This window comes from Tachysurus fulvidraco, chromosome 8, assembly GCF_022655615.1.
Source record: "Tachysurus fulvidraco isolate hzauxx_2018 chromosome 8, HZAU_PFXX_2.0, whole genome shotgun sequence".
Lineage (NCBI taxonomy): Eukaryota > Metazoa > Chordata > Actinopteri > Siluriformes > Bagridae > Tachysurus > Tachysurus fulvidraco.
The window spans coordinates 2,810,500-2,827,999 of record NC_062525.1 but is presented as its reverse complement, the minus strand read 5'-3'; the positions used below and the strand labels follow the sequence as shown (position 1 = coordinate 2,827,999).

Below are 17,500 nucleotides of genomic sequence, written 5' to 3'. Positions count from 1 at the left end.
CTTTTCTAGTTAAATAGAAGAAACCCAAGAGGAGCTCATTCCTGGGCATCGTGTGGTTTAAAAAAAAAAAAGGAATCGCAATTTAAGACTTCCCAAAAATCCGGCAAAAAATGGAGTCAGCCAGAAGAAAAAAACAAACAAAACAGAAACTCATCCCTTTGGTGTTTATAAATTAAAGTTAAAATCACATGCTGCACGACCGCCTGACTGGCTGTCGAGTAAACACACACTTCGACAGCTGCGCTAAACGATCCCGTGTTTAACGATGTTCTGAGTGCGATTTCGCTGACACTTCGCCCCGAGTCCGGCCGAGCTGACCGAGAACACACAAAAACAAACCCAAAATTCCTTCTTTTAGTGTCGCAGGAGCTCATAAAATTGTCAGAGCGCCGTTAAAGTCCCCCGTCCCCCCCCCACCGAACCGTCCCCGTCACCGGATTTAGGCTAAAGGAAAGTTCGGTCAGCTTAAAAAAAAAATCTCTTCTCCCTCTTCCTTTGTCTTCCGTCTCTCGTTTATTTTTAAAACGCTGTGCATTTTCTGTCCCGTGGCGTTCCTCAGGAGTGCGTCCAGCTGATTGGAACCCAGTGCGTCTCCATCTCCACCTTCCTCAGAGCCCGCTTCAGCTCCCCGAACGCGGTCGCAAGGTCATCGTTCACGAGCACCAGGTCAAACAGGTGACTGTACTGACTCTCCATCAGCCGAGCAGCGCCGATCATCTCCTCAAAGTCTTCATCCTGACCGACAAACAGAAACAAAATATTTTCAGTACAGAACCATGTCCCTGTGTGATTATAAACTGGCGTAAACACCATGGCTTGTTTATGTCTGAGGTTTCAAACTCAAGTTCAAGTTTTGCTTTATTGTCAAGTCTTCCACATGTACAGTACAGTAGCTACATACATATTGTGTTACTCTCAGTCACAAGGTGCATACATTCATCTTCTACCGCTTATCCGAACTTCTCGGGTCACGGGGAGCCTGTGCCTATCTCAGGAGTCATCGGGCATCGAGGCAGGATACACCCTGGACGGAGTGCCAACCCATCACAGGGCACACACACACTCTCATTCACTCACACACACACTACGGACAATTTTTCAGAGATGCCAATCAACCTACCATGCATGTCTTTGGACCGGGGGAGGAAACCGGAGTACCCGGAGGAAACCCCAGAGGCACGGGGAGAACATGCAAACTCCACACACACAAGGCGGAGGCGGGAATCATGCAGGTGTGAGGCGAACGTGCTAACCGCTAAGCCACCGTGCCCCAAAGTGCATACAGATAATACTAAAAATAGAAATAAATAAATAAATAAAGCGGCGCAAGACACAAAGTGCAAATGAGCAGACCGATGTTACACAAAGTCACTGGTGCATGTCATCGTAGGTTAGTGGGAGGGGTGGGGGTGGGTTCATAGATCTGGGGTGCCTGGGGCAGAAAAGGAAAGTGGGGGCAAGTTTGGGAGCGAGTTCAGCTTCCTGACAGCTTGATGAATGAATGTCCTTCAATCTGTTGGTCCTGGCCCGGAGACGCCGCAGTCTCCTCCCTGATGGCAGCAGACTGAAGAAGCTGTGTGATGGGTGGGTGGGATCACCTGCAATGCAGAGACGGGTCTCGTAAATGTCCTGGAGGGAGGGGAGAGAGACACCAATAATCTTCTCACCTGCTCTCACTATGCGATGTAGTGTCTTCCGGCAGGATGCGTTGCGGGCACAGTACAGTACCACACAGTGATGCAGCTGGATAGAATGCTCTCGATGGTGCCTCTGTAGAAGGTGTGCATGATGAGGGGCGTGTCTTCCAAGAGAGGCACACACACAAGAACTTAATGCTGCTCACTCTCTCCAGTCGCACCGTTGATGGTCAGAGGAGCATGCGGAGGGTGCGGTCTCCTGAAGTCGTCAACAATCTCCTTCGTCTTCTTCACGTTCAGAGAGAGATCGTTGTCGCTGCACCGCCCGGACAGGCGTCTCACCTCGCTCCTGTAGTTTGTCTCATCTTTGTTGAGGAAAAAAGTTCGGCTCTGTGCTTCATCGCCCGAGCAGCTTCTGTTATCTTTCACACCTTTTTTGCCCTTTTTAACTTTGTCCTGTAGTCGACCAGACGTCGTCCCTCTGTATCAGACTTCAGGGTGTCGTATTTCCCCCTCGCTACGACACACAGTCCTGTGGTGTTCGGTGTTTAGTCTCCTGACTGTATCTACCGAGCAGTTTTTGTTCAGAGGTCTTTTTATATATAGTCACTTTGACCTTTATAACTTGTGTGTAGTTCCATGGTGGGAATTTTTTTTTTTAGGCAATACACAATGCATCCTGTCCTCTAATCGGCTTCCGGTTCCACTGACGAATAAACTTTGCATTATTTAATAACCATCAGTGATTTTTATTGACCCCTAATGCAGGAGGAAGGAGAGAGCAGCACAGTGAGTCCATTCACAAAGCGGACAATTGTCCTGACTGACGAGTCGCTTTTCTAACGGCATGAAATCCTTCAGCAGCAGAAGAGCTTAACGTCTTCACGGTCAATAACATGAATGATATTTAACGTGATTTTGTTTTAATCTGATTGACTTTGGCAGAGAGGATAACAAGCGTCTGATGAACTCATCTCGCGGATGTTCCACAACGTTAAAGGGAACAATTTAGTAATTAAGTAATAGCAAAGTAATTAAAAAAAAAACAAAAAAAACCAAGAGATTGTTGTTAATGAACAATATTGTAATCACTTTACTGTGGCACAGACGTTTCACTTCACTTCACTTCCTGGACCACTAAGTGATGAGAAAGAAATCATTAGACATATAAGGAGGAGGAGGAGGAGGAGAAGAAGAAACAGAAGACAAAGACAGAGGAGGAGGAGGAGGCGGCAGAGAAGACGGAGGAGGAAGAGGACACGACAAGAGGAGGAGAAGCGATGACGGAGGAGGAGAAGACGACAGAAGAGGAGGAGGAGACGAAGGTGGAGAAGACAATAACGAAGGAGGAGGAGGAAAAGAAGAAACAGAAGAAGGTGGTGAAGAAGACAAAGACAGAGAAGGAGGAGGCGGCAGAGAAGGAGGAGGAGGAAGAGGACACGACAAGAGGAGGAGAAGGAGATGGCGGAGGAGGAGAAGACGACAGAAGAGGAGGAGGAGACGAAGGTAGAGGAGAAGACAATAACGAAGGAGGAGGAGACAACAGAGGAGGAGATGACGACAATTAAGACAATTTTCATTTTATTCAATTTCTCATACCCAAGGTCACTGTAAACACACACACACACACACACACACACACAAACACACACAAACACACACACACACACACACACACACACACACACACACACACACACACATGTTCACATTCATCTCAATGTGAGTTAGAGAGCAGAGGCGTACAGGCAAAAAAAACCCCAGCAGATAAATAATCCTCCCTCGGCCAGGATTTACAAGCACATCAATTCGACTTCACTTCAGCTAAATCTGCCGAAGAACCAGCAGAACTTCACGTCCCAGTGCAGCAGAACTTCACGTCCCAGTGCAGCAGAACTTCATGTCCCAGTGCAGCAGGACTTCACCTTCCAGTGCAGCAGGACTTCACGTCCCAGTGCAGCAGGACTTCACCTTCCAGTGCAGCAGGACTTCACGTCCCAGTGCAGCAGGACTTCACGTCCCAGTGCAGCAGGACTTCACCTTCCAGTGCAGCAGGAACTTCACCTTCCAGTGCAGCAGGACTTCACCTTCCAGCAGAACTTCACAATCCAAGCTGTGGAATTTTCATGAACTCCTTCAGAACGCATCATAAAATAACTGACTCAATAAAATCTGCTTAAAAGGCAGAATCGCAAAAAATATGTACAATGGATGGATGGATGGATGGATGGATGGATGGACGGATGGACTGATAAAAGTCTAACGCTGGTGTATAATGTTTTAGTGAAGCGTGCTCCTGTTATAGTCTGAGGTCTGGCTGTGAGATGGTCGAGCAGAGCTGCTGGAAAATGATGAGGCTCACCACACGTTTACTGCAGCGCTGCACATCTCAATGCATAATGGATTCAAACCCACATTAGACGATGAACAACCCAGACACATCACACACACACACACACACACACACACACACACACACACACACACACACACACACACACACAGCTTTAATAACCAGCCCTGAGCCTACAAAAACATACAGCTGGAGATGAGCTCCAGAGCTATAGAGGAGTCCGACAGATACATGGCCGCTATCTGCTCATCCTCATCCTCACCCCCACCCCCACCCCCACCCTCACCCAAAGCTGATGGTGTGTGTTTGGCATCGGGCCTGTGCAGACTTCCCCGATCCTTCGCTCTCCGGTCTGGCGGCTCAGACTCGAGTGTTTGTGTGAGCAGGTTTTAGTGCCGTCTCTGAGGACATGGCACGGTTTGAGTGGCTTTACTGATTTAGCGCAGGTTTTTTTACTAGCCGAAAACCCCGGAGCCGCAGATGAGCCAGAGATGTGGGGTTACGTACTGCCAAGGGCATAAAGACAGTAAACCAAGAACAGGCAGACGTTCGGATAGACAGACAGATGTTCGGACAGACAGATAGACAGACAGACAGATGTACAGACAAACGTTCAGACAGACAGACAGATGTACAGACAGATGTACAGACAAACGTTCAGACAGACAGACAGACAGACAGACAGACAGATGTTCAGACAAACAGATAGACAGACAGACAGATGTACAGACAGATGTACAGACAAACGTTCAGACAGACAGACAGATAGACAGACAGACAGATGTACAGACAAACGTTCAGACAGACAGACAGACAGACAGATGTTCAGACAAACAGATGTGCCAAACGATAAACTGGTCCTCTTACATCCTCTCTCCCAAATCTCTCATCTCTTTCTTCCTCAGGTCTCTCTCCTCTGTATGTCTCTCTGACATCTCTCTCGTTCTCCCTCTCTCACACATCTCTCTGTCTGTCCGTCTCTCTCACGCGTCTCTCTGTCTGTCCGTCTCTCTCACGCGTCTCTCTGTCTGTCCGTCTCTCTCACGCGTCTCTCTGTCTGTCCGTCGCTCTCACGCGTCTCTCTGTCTGTCCGTCGCTCTCACGCGTCTCTCTGTCTGTCCGTCTCTCTCACGCGTCCCTCTGTCTGTCCGTCTCTCTCACGCGTCTCTCTGTCTGTCCGTCTCTCTCACGCGTCTCTGCCTGTCCGTCTCTCTCACGCGTCTCTGCCTGTCCGTCTCTCTCACGCGTCTCTGCCTGTCCGTCTCTCTCACGCGTCTCTGCCTGTCCGTCTCTCTCACGCGTCTCTGCCTGTCCGTCTCTCTCACGCGTCTCTGCCTGTCCGTCTCTCTCACGCGTCTCTGCCTGTCCGTCTCTCTCACGCGTCTCTGCCTGTCCGTCTCTCTCACGCGTCTCTGCCTGTCCGTCTCTCTCACGCGTCTCTGCCTGTCCGTCTCTCTCACGCGTCTCTGCCTGTCCGTCTCTCTCACGCGTCTCTGCCTGTCCGTCTCTCTCACGCGTCTCTGCCTGTCCGTCTCTCTCACGCGTCTCTGCCTGTCCGTCTCTCTCACGCGTCTCTGCCTGTCCGTCTCTCTCACGCGTCTCTGCCTGTCCGTCTCTCACACGTCTCTGTCTGTCCGTCTCTCTCACGCGTCTCTGCCTGTGTCTCTCTCACACATCTCTCTTCCTGTCTCACATGTAGCTATGTCTCTCTCTCGTGTCTCTGTCACTCTCACATGTCTCTGTATACCTCTCTCACACGTCCGCGAGAGAAACTTCAGACTGTGGTTGCAGTCGAGTCGAGTCAAGGCAGATTGCAACACTGTAACGTCTCTACACTGACCTACACATGAGAAAGCAGAAAAGATCAACAGTTCTAACAGTTACACCTGAAGATGGAGAGACAATGTTCACCTATAATCACCGCTTACACAAACAAACACATACACACACACACACACACACACACACACACACACACACACACACACACACCCCATGTATTAGTGAAACAAGCAGAAGAAAAAAGACAAAAACTGAAAATTTAAATCATATAAATAAGAAATATAAATCAGCTTAATATTAATTAATAAATAAAACAAAAGGAGTAAAAACTAAGAAGAAAAGGGAAATGAAAAAAAAAAAATATATATATATATATGAAAAATGTTCATATAAATGGGGTGGGGGTGGGGGTGGGGGTGGCACAGTGGCTTAGTGGTTAGCACGTTCGCCTCACACCTCCAGGGTCGGGGGTTCGATTCCTGCCTCCGCCTTGTGTGTGTGGAGTTTGCATGTTCTCCCCGTGCCTCGGGGGTTTCCTCCGGGTACTCCGGTTTCCTCCCCCGGTCCAAAGACATGCATGGTAGGTTGATTGGCATCTCTGGAAAATTGTCCGTAGTGTGTGTGTGTGTGAGTGAGAGTGTGTGTGTGCCCTGTGATGGGTTGGCACTCCGTCCAGGGTGTATCCTGCCTCGATGCCCGATGACGCCTGAGATAGGCACAGGCTCCCCGTGACCCGAGAAGTTCGGATAAGCGGTAGAAGATGAATGAATGAATGAGTGAACGGATGAATGATTATATTAATTTTCCCGTCTGCTCTGCCTCTGTTTGTGAATCGTGAGAAATCAGAACCTAACGGATATAAACATTTAAAGTGAGTTTGACACGTATATATTTTTACACGTGCATGTTTTTAAACGAGCTACCAAAAATAGCACGAACATCTGGATGCTGCTGTTTGTGGCGCCGTCCATCACGTAGATCTGCTGAAAGCCGGGAGCTAAACGCTGTGGGCTCCGAGCGGCGCTTCGTGGTCTCTCTCTTCACTGCTCTCTGCGTCGCTGCTTTATTCAATTCTTCGCTTGTTGGTTGCATTTTTATTAAGATGAACGGAAAAGACGCAGATGACCGATGTGATACAGATGTGTAACGCTAACACACACACACACACACACACACACACACACACACACACACACCCCCAGCTTCCTCGAGTCGTGCTCTCGGGAGGATTGAGGTTTCCTCAATATATTTTCATCTTTCCCCTATCTCTCCATCAGGCGCTTGATGGAAAATCGCTTTTTTTATTGATTGCTATAAAGTGCACCTGCCCTCTGCGTTAAACCCCTTTAAAAAAGGACAGACGTGGTTCAGCAAAAGGTCCCTGCGTTTACATTCCCAGAGTCACTTAATCCCAGCTCTTTTTTTCTTCTTCTTCTTCTTCGCTTCGCTCCGCTCCGCTCCGTGTCACCGCTTTAAATTCACTTGAAGTCTTTTACACGGCAGACAATAAAAATAGATTTTGGAGCATTCGCTCGTTACGATTCCTCGGGCTTCGCGATGCCGAGGACTTCTGCGTGTTAAAGAGTTAATAAATAAATAAATAAATAAATAAACAAACAAACAAACAGATGTTAAAAATATGATAAAGAATTCAAATAATAAAATATGTTAAATAATTAAAATAAATAAATAAACAAACAAACAAACAAACAGAGCGTAAAGGTGACGGGATTAAAAAATAAATAAATACATACAAAAAAAGACGTAAAAGCCGAGAACAATGCAGCGGGAGTCTGAGAACAATGAGAGGCCTGTTTTTGTTCGAGTGTGTGACGCTCATTTCTCTCTCCTTATTGCTCCAACAGACAGGCTGAAGGTATTTCTCTGGAAAAGAGATAGAGCGCGGCTCGGGATCGAATCCGTCTGACTCTCGCATCTCCGCCTGACTCTCGCATCAAACAAGGTTTCTCTTTTATTCCAGTGAGAAGACGGATGTGTGCGATTTTAACACCGTCAGCGTCTGTGATCTGTGAGATCTCCTCTGAGGGAACATTCCTCTGGTGCGCTGCTGCTGCTGCCTCTGTCGAGTGTGTGTGTGTGTGTGTGTGTGTGTGTGTGTGTGTGTGTGTGTGTTGTAGTAAAACGAGGACACGCAGCTGTTTTATAGACAGTGAGAGCTAGTTTACTGAGCTAACATGCAAGCACACCTCTGTTAGCAGGGTTTAATGTGATGTCACAGTATCCCGGTGTGTGAGCTCAGTGTGTGTGATGTGTGTGAACTTCCTCATCGCTCAGATCACACACACTTAACACACACACTCATAAAACTGGTAAAGTGTGTGTATATGATGATTAATTTAATGTGTCTCGTGTGGATGAAGTAAGAGTTCAGATTTACATCGCGATACCACACACACACAAACACACACACACACAAACACACACACGCACCACACACACACGCACCACACACACGCGCACGCACACACACACAAGACCAAAAGATAAAAATGTAATTCAGTTCAGCAACATAATTATAAAACGATAATTATAAAAATAATTAAATAAAGTCAAATTATTATTATTTTTAAATGATAATATTTTAAAGGAAAGAGACAAAACTTTAAAAGGAAATAAACAAATGGAAAAAAAACATGAAAAATATTTGGAAGAAAGAAATAAAACACTGGACAATAAAATTAAATTAATAATTATACAAAATAAAAAAAGTGTATATAATAGATGAATGTTTTAAACAAACAAACAAACAAACAAACAAACAAAAATAAATAAATGAAAATGTGAGAAATAAAAAAAGGGATATTTTAATATACTGAAATATTACAGTGTAGGTCTTTAGTGTGTGTGTGTGTGTGTGTGTGTGTGTGTGTGTGTGTGTGTGTGTGTGTTTTAGTTTAGAGGAAGATAAAGCTCCTATTAAAAACGTAGCGTGAGACATATTGGAAACGTGTGGAGACATTAGGAGATGAGAGATGTGAGGAGACGAGAGACACGTGAGGAGACGGGAGACACGTGAGGAGACGGGAGACACGTGAGGAGACGGGAGACACGTGAGGAGAGGTGAAGAGACATGAGACGTGAGGAGACGTAAGGAGAAATGAGGAGAACGGTGGCTCACCGTTAAGGCCTTGGACACGTCCTTGTCTCCTTTCCCTGAGACGGTTTTAGTGTTCTTCCTGGTCTCTCTCAAACGCTCGATGGACGGAGGCTTGACGAACACCACGTAGGGTTTAAACTCGGCCGTGCGAAGGTGCTTCAGACACTGAGAGAGGAAAGAAGGAGAAAAATAAATAAATAAATTAATTAAAAACAGCAAGTCATCAAAACCTCATCAATCACAGCTTGGTAATGGAGCCTGATGTCTATCCCTGTGTGCACTATTGTCATTAGTCACCAGGACATTTACACACACACACACACACACACACACAGCGCCTCGCTCACACTGAGCCATGAACTGACGTGACATCAGGAGGAGAACCACCTCAGAACATCCTCCTGATTTATCCAGCATGAGACACGGGAGACAGAACACACGCAGCAGATCACTGTGTGTGTGTGTGTGTGTGTGTGTGTGTGTGTGTGTCTGTGTGTGTGTGTCTGTGTGTGTGTGTCTGACAGAGACCAGAGCTCTGGACCACCAACACTACTGAAGCTCTCACAGGTTCAGCCTGAGATTCATTTTCTGTGGTTAAGATCAAACAAATGCAACTGTGACAACATGAAAAAGACACACAACACAACTCTACACAACAACATACACAACACAACTCTACACAACAACATACACAACTCTACACAACAACATACACAACTCTACACAACAACATACACAACTCTACACAACAACATACACAACAACATACACAACACAACTCTACACAACAACATACACAACACAACTCTACACAACAACATACACAACACAACTCTACACAACAACATACACAACACAACAACATACACAACACAACTCTACACAACACAACAACATACACAACACAACTCTACACAACAACATACACAACACAACTCTACACAACAACATACACAACAACATACACAACACAACTCTACACAACACAACAACATACACAACACAACAACATACACAACACAACTCTACACAACAACATACACAACACAACTCTACACAACAACATACACAACACAACTCTACACAACAACATACACAACACAACTCTACACAACAACATACACAACAACATACACAACAACATACACAACACAACTCTACACAACAACATACACAACACAACTCTACACAACACAACAACATACACAACACAACAACATACACAACACAACAACATACACAACACAAACTCTACACAACAACATACACAACACAACTCTACACAACAACATACACAACACAAACCCTACACAACAACATACACAACACAACTCTACACTACACAACATACACAACACAAACCCTACACAACAACATACACAACACAACTCTACACAACAACATACACAACACAACTCTACACAACAACATACACAACACAACTCTACACAACACAACAACATACACAACACAACAACATACACAACACAAACCCTACACAACAACATACACAACACAACTCTACACAACACAACAACATACACAACACAACAACATACACAACACAAACAACACAACTCTACACAACACAAACTACACACAACAACACAACAACATACACAACAACTACACAACAACAACACAACACAACAAACAAACATACACAAAACAACACAACACAAACACACAACATACAACAACAACAAAACACACACAAACAACAACAACACAACAAACACAACAAAACACAACAAAATACACAACAAACATACACAACAACATACACAACACAACTCTACACAACATACACAACAAAACAGACACAAAAACAACAACAGAAACACAACACAAAACAAACTAAACAAACAACACACACACAAAAAAACAACAAAACCACAAAACAACATACACAAAAACAACAAAAAAACAACACAACACAACAAAAAACAAAACAAAAACAAAACACAAAAAACAATACACAACAAACACAACACAAAACAAACATACAAAACAAACTCAGCAAACAACACAACAAAACAACAAAAATACACAAAACAACAACAACAAAAACAAAAACAAAACAAAACAAAACAACACAAACAAACATACACAAAACAACATAACAACAAAAAACACAAAAAAACACAAAACACAAACAACAACAACAAAACAAACACAACTCAACACAAACAAACATACACAAACAATACAGCAAAACAACACAACAACAAACACAACAAAAACATACAAAAACAACACAACCACAACAACAACACAAACACAACACAAAACAACAACACAACAACAACACAACACAAACACACAACAACAACACAACAAAACACAACACACACAAAAACAACACAAAACAACAACAAAACACAACAACATAACACAACACAAACACTACAAAAACAACAAACAACAACAACACAACAACAACACAACAAACACAAAAACACAACAAACGAAAAACACAACACAACACAGACAAACACAACAAACAAAACACAACACAACAACAAAACAAACACAAACAGACACAACAACAGAAACAACACACAACTACGACAACACAAAAACAACAACCACACAACAACAAACACAACAACAGAAACAACAAAACAGACAAAACAACACACAACACAACAAAACACAACAAACAACACAAACAACAACCACAACAAAAAACAAAACAACACAAAAACAAAACAAAACAAAAACAAACAAAAACACACAAACAACAACACACAACAACACAACAAAAAAAACATACAAAAAAACAAACACACAAACACAAACAGACACAACAACAAACACAAAAACACCAACAACACACAACAAAAAACGACAACAACAAAAGCGAACAAAACAAAACACGAAACAACACAAACACTACACAACACAGACACAACACAAACAGACAGACACACAACACAAGACCACAACAACAACACAGAACAACAAAAAGACACAAAACAAACACGACACAAACAGACACAAACACAAACACAAAACACGACACAACAAAACAACAAAACAAACCCGACACAACATACACAACACAAACACACACAACATAACAAACAAAAAACACAAACACAACAACATACACAACACAAACACTACACAACACAACAACATACACAACACAACACAAACCCTACACAACAACATACACAACACAAACACTACACAACACAAACCCTACACCACAACATACAGAACACAACACAACTCTACACAACAACATACACAACACAACTCTACACAATAACATACAGAACACACACACACACACACACACAGTCAGTCCTAACAGGGCAGTTCTGGGGTGTCTCACTGGTGTGTGTGTGTGTGTGTGCGTGCGTGCGTGTGTGTGTGCGTGCATTTGTGTGTGTGTGTATGTGTGAGTGTGTGCGCATGTGTGTGTGTGTGTGTGTGTGATGAATGGGTTTTGATCTTTGAGAGGAAATAGAGGTTGCCAGTTATGGAACAAAGGAGCGAAATATTACCTGCAGGTTAAAAAATGTCACATGGAGGTGTGTGTGTGTTTGTGTGTGTGTGTGTGTGTGTGTGTGTGTGTGTGTGTGTGTGTGTGTGTGTGTATGTGTGTGTGTCACTCACTTGAGGCTGCACATCCAGAAGGCACACCTTGTTTTTGGCGATAACTGAGCGGACTGAGTCCAGACTCGTTCCGTAGTAATTTCCTTTATACTCACCGTATTCAATAAACCTGAAACACACACACACACACACACACACACACACACACACACACACACACATATACACAAATTAGTCTTTTACACAGTTGTACAATACATACAAGAGGTCAAAAATCCCCAGTATAAATCCCCAGACGTTACGATGGACAAATGGCCAGATTTCAGGATCTAGTTAGCAGACACTAAAAGATGGCTAGCGTGTTCCTGGTCTGTGTAAACACACCCTCATCGGCCACTTCATTAGAAACGCCTGTACATTCATGCAGCTTAAGAGCTTCAGTTAATGATCACATCAATCATCAGACTGTGGACAAGTCTGTGACCAGATCTCCGTGGTCATATCTGTGGTATGGTGGTGGTGCCAGCTGGGCAGGTCGGAGGAGAAGGACGTAGTAACTCAATCACTTTACAGCCGTGGTGAGCAGAAAACAACTCAGAACGGACTAAACATCAAGCCTTGAGGAGGACATGCTGAGGAAATGTCACAGAAGCAGAAGGTTCCAGAAGGTTCTTCAGCTGGCAGTCAGGAACAGGAACAGGAACATCTGAACAGCTCGAGATTAGGGAAAAAAATTTCTGTATAAAGGGGCTATTAGTAACATGACAGTGTCATCCACCTACACACCCCTACGCGCGCGCACACCCCTACGCACGCGTACACACCTACGCGCACACACACCTACGCGCACACACACACACCTACGCGCACACACACACACCTACGCGCACACACACACACCTACGCACACACACACACACCTACGCGCACACACACACACACACCTACGCGCACACACACACACACCTACGCACACACACCTACGCGCACACGCACACACACCTACGCACACACACCTACGCACACACACCTACGCACACACACCTACGCACACACACCTACGCACACACACCTACGCACACACACCTACGCACACACACCTACGCACACACACCTACGCACACACACCTACGCACACACACCTACGCACACACACCTACGCACACACACCTACGCACACACACCTACGCACACACCTATGCACACACACACACACCTACGCACACACGTAGATATGCACACACAGACATCTACGTATATACTCATTCATGCACGTGTACACACACACGGATACACGAACACAACATACACACACACACACACGTACACACACACACGTACACGCAACAACAAATTGAGAGAAACTCTGAATGTGGTTAATGCATACACACAAACCCACCAATCAGAAGCGAGCGTTTTTCGCGGCTGATATCCGTAACCGTAACGCTCCGTGTTCTCGATCTGTAGAACCGGATCCTTCTTTAATCCCACAGAAACTGATGAGAACGTAGCTCTGAGTGTTTATAACGTTTTACAGCAGTGTTGTTTTACACAGAACACATGCAAATGTTCTAAGTGACAGAACTGAGAGATTTCAAAATAAAAGAAAATAAATAAGTAGATAGATAAATAAATAAATAAATAAATCCTTCTGACTAAAATCTCACCCTCGCTTTCACTCTTCATCACGGCGCTGTTCCAGACGCTCGGGCACGAAGGCACTTTATATAAACTTCTATGTTACACTTTAAATCAGTAACACCTGCTGTCCCTAAAAGCTGAACAGCCCTGATGCCAAGGCCGGGACTGCAACTGGCTTCCTGACACACACACACACTCTCACTCACACACTCTCACTCACACTCACACACTCACTCACACACTCACTCACACACTCACTCACACACTCACTCACACACTCACTCACACTCACTCACACACTCACTCACTCACTCACTCACTCACTCACTCACTCACTCACTCACTCACTCACTCACTCACTCACTCACTCACTCACTCACTCACTCACACACTCACTCACACACTCACTCACACACTCACTCACACACTCACTCACACACTCACTCACACACTCACTCACACACTCACTCACACACTCACTCACACACTCACTCACTCACACACTCACTCACACACACTCACTCACACACTCACTCACACACTCACTCACACACTCACTCACACACTCACTCACACACTCACTCACACACTCACTCACACACTCACTCACTCACTCACACACTCACACACTCACACACTCACTCACACACTCACTCACTCACACACTCACTCACTCACACACTCACTCACACACTCTCACACACTCACTCACTCACTCACACACACACTCACTCACACACACACACACTCACTCACACACTCACTCACTCACACACTCACTCACTCACTCACTCACTCACTCACTCGCACACACTCGCAGACACTCGCAGACACTCGCAGACACTCGCAGACACACACACACACACACACACACACACACACACACACACACACACACACACACACACACACACACATACACACAATACAAGCAAAGACCAGGTCTGCACCACCTTCTCCTTCTCCACCTCGCTCTGTCTCTCTGATCAATGTCACCAGCATGTATTTTTAGAAGAATTTAAAAGAAAAAGAAAAGAGAGAGAGAGAGAGAGAGAGAGAGAGAGAGAGAGAGAGAGAGAGAGAGAGAGAAATAGCTCAGAGACAACGAACGTGGAAAGTATTTGTAGATGACAAACCCGTACGCGGTATGCTGTAGTGAAAGAACAGCAGAGAAATCTGCTAATGTTCAGTTACACAACCAACAGGAAAAAATTCCCTCTCTATTTCAGACACTTAAGTGTGAGCCGCAATGTAACGTTTAATTCTGTGACTGTGTGAGCAGGAAGACGGCATCGGGGCATTAACATAGGCAGAAGACTGTAATTTTACCCTGAGTGACCCCATAAATCTGCTGAAGAACCGTACAGACTAGAACATTATACTGTAGATGGGATGGGTGAGGTGATGAGGGGGGGGGGTGATGACGGGGAAGATGTTAAATATGGTGGAGATGATGTTAAGTATGGTGGAGATGTGGATGATGATTAATATGGTGGAGATGGTGTTAAATATGGTGGAGATGGTGTTAAATATGGTGGAGATGGTGAGGATGATGTTAAATATGGTGGAGATGGTGTTAAATATGGTGGAGATGGTGAGGATGTTAAATATGGTGGAGATAGACATGATTTATATGTATAGCTGAGATGAGGTTAATGGAGATAAGTGACATGGAGTAGATGAGGAGACAGTTATATGTGGGCACGTGGTAGCCTAGTGGTTAAGGTGTTGGGCTACCAATCATAAGGTTGTGAGTTTAATCCCAGGTCCACCAAGCTACCACTGCAGGGCCCCTGGGTAAGGCCCTTAACACTCAATGACTCAGTTGTATAAATTGAGATAAATAAAATGTAAGTCACTCTGGATGAGGGTGTAAATGTAAATATCAGTTCTGATTGGTTACCTGCCGTGTCAATCAAACACCAATCAGAGTGCAGAGGACGGCAGCGCTGTGAGGATGGAGCAAGCGGGTGGGAAGATTTTCCTCTACGTGACATTCCGTCTGTTTGGGTCGCCTGGAATCTAAAGTTAAATTTATTGATCGTCTGCTAAAGCGGGCTCGCTCGGCGGTCTGGGTCTGGTCCCGTGCGCCGCGTCATCAGAGCGACACCGTGCCATGCCAAGCCCATTTTGTTGGGTGTTAAGAAGAGGTTCTTTACTGTCAATGTGACATTTACGGTAACCGAGCATTCCGCAAAATGTCTGTTTTCTGTGAAGCTCGTTTAAACGTGGCGGCCGCCGAGCGAGTTTAGAGCCGTGTGGTGTTTGTTGTGTTGAAGAGTGGCGAGAAGATTGGATGTCGGGGTGGAGGCGGACTCTGAGGTTTGGGGTTAATTCGGGTTAAAGCTGTTTTTAGCCCCGGAGTAGGGTTTTCCTTGGGAATGCAGATGTCGCTCGTGTTTCGCACGAGTGTGCGAGTCAGATATCGATCTCACACACACACACACACACACACACACACACACACACACACACACACACACACTCAGCCCTCCTATCATGTTGTAGAGCTCCTAATTCTTGTGTGTTACACACTACTACAAACCGCCGTGTGTCACGGTCCAGCAGGCGGCAGCACAGAAAAGACACAAAACCTAAACGCTGGTGCAGAGAAGTGACACTCAACACTGTCTCCTGTGGTGGCGTCTTATTTTCTGATGAGAGCCTGTGGAAACATCCATCACCAGACCATCCATATACATCAGCCTGTGGGCCATGTGACATCACACACACACACACACACACACACACACCATGTCAACAGCTTCTCACTCTCGCATAAGTATAAGAGAATAAAGCCATGCTGCCTCACACACACTCACACACACACTCACTCACACACTCACTCACACAGACACACACACACACACACATACACACACACACTCACACAGACACTCACTCACTCACACAGACACTCACTCACTCACACAGACACTCACACTCACTCACACTCACTCACACAGACACACACACACACTCACTCACACACACACACAGACACACACACACAGACACACACACAGACACACACACAGACACACACACACACACACACACACACAGCGTGAATCACATGGCATGGAAAAACAGCGTTGAAGCAAAAGCCACTGAATATCAATCACATGGTCCACCAGGATGTGCAGAAAAGCTCTTAGACCGGATTACACTGGATTCCGGATGCTGGCTTCTGATTGGTCGGAACGTGTGCTATAATTAGCGTCCTCTGATAAAAGCGGCTCGATGACGGTGACGACTCACTTGTTGTTGTGGATGTCTGTTTCAAACAGGTGTTTAGAGATGAAGTGATACTCCACACCGTCACTCTCCTGATTCCTCTTCACTCGAGACGTGTCTGTGTGTGTGAGGGGGAGAGGGGGGGGGGAGAGAAGACAGAGAGAG

The 17,500-nt window shown here is 45.2% G+C and overlaps 1 protein-coding gene across 1 annotated transcript in view; it reads right to left on the bottom strand.

Annotated features, from left to right (window-relative positions):
• mpp7a (MAGUK p55 scaffold protein 7a) overlaps positions 1-17,500 on the bottom strand; it is a 67,606-nt gene that overhangs the window by 184 nt on the left and 49,922 nt on the right. Inside the window, exons 11-14 of the mRNA XM_047817431.1 lie at positions 17,360-17,453; positions 12,518-12,626; positions 8,912-9,055; positions 1-735 (exon numbers count right to left, since the gene is read on the bottom strand). The exon at positions 1-735 is cut by the window's left edge and continues 184 nt beyond it. Coding sequence (XP_047673387.1) covers positions 556-735; positions 8,912-9,055; positions 12,518-12,626; positions 17,360-17,453 — 527 coding nt within the window. The 3' untranslated portion in view covers positions 1-555. The remainder of the gene's footprint in view (positions 736-8,911; positions 9,056-12,517; positions 12,627-17,359; positions 17,454-17,500) is intronic.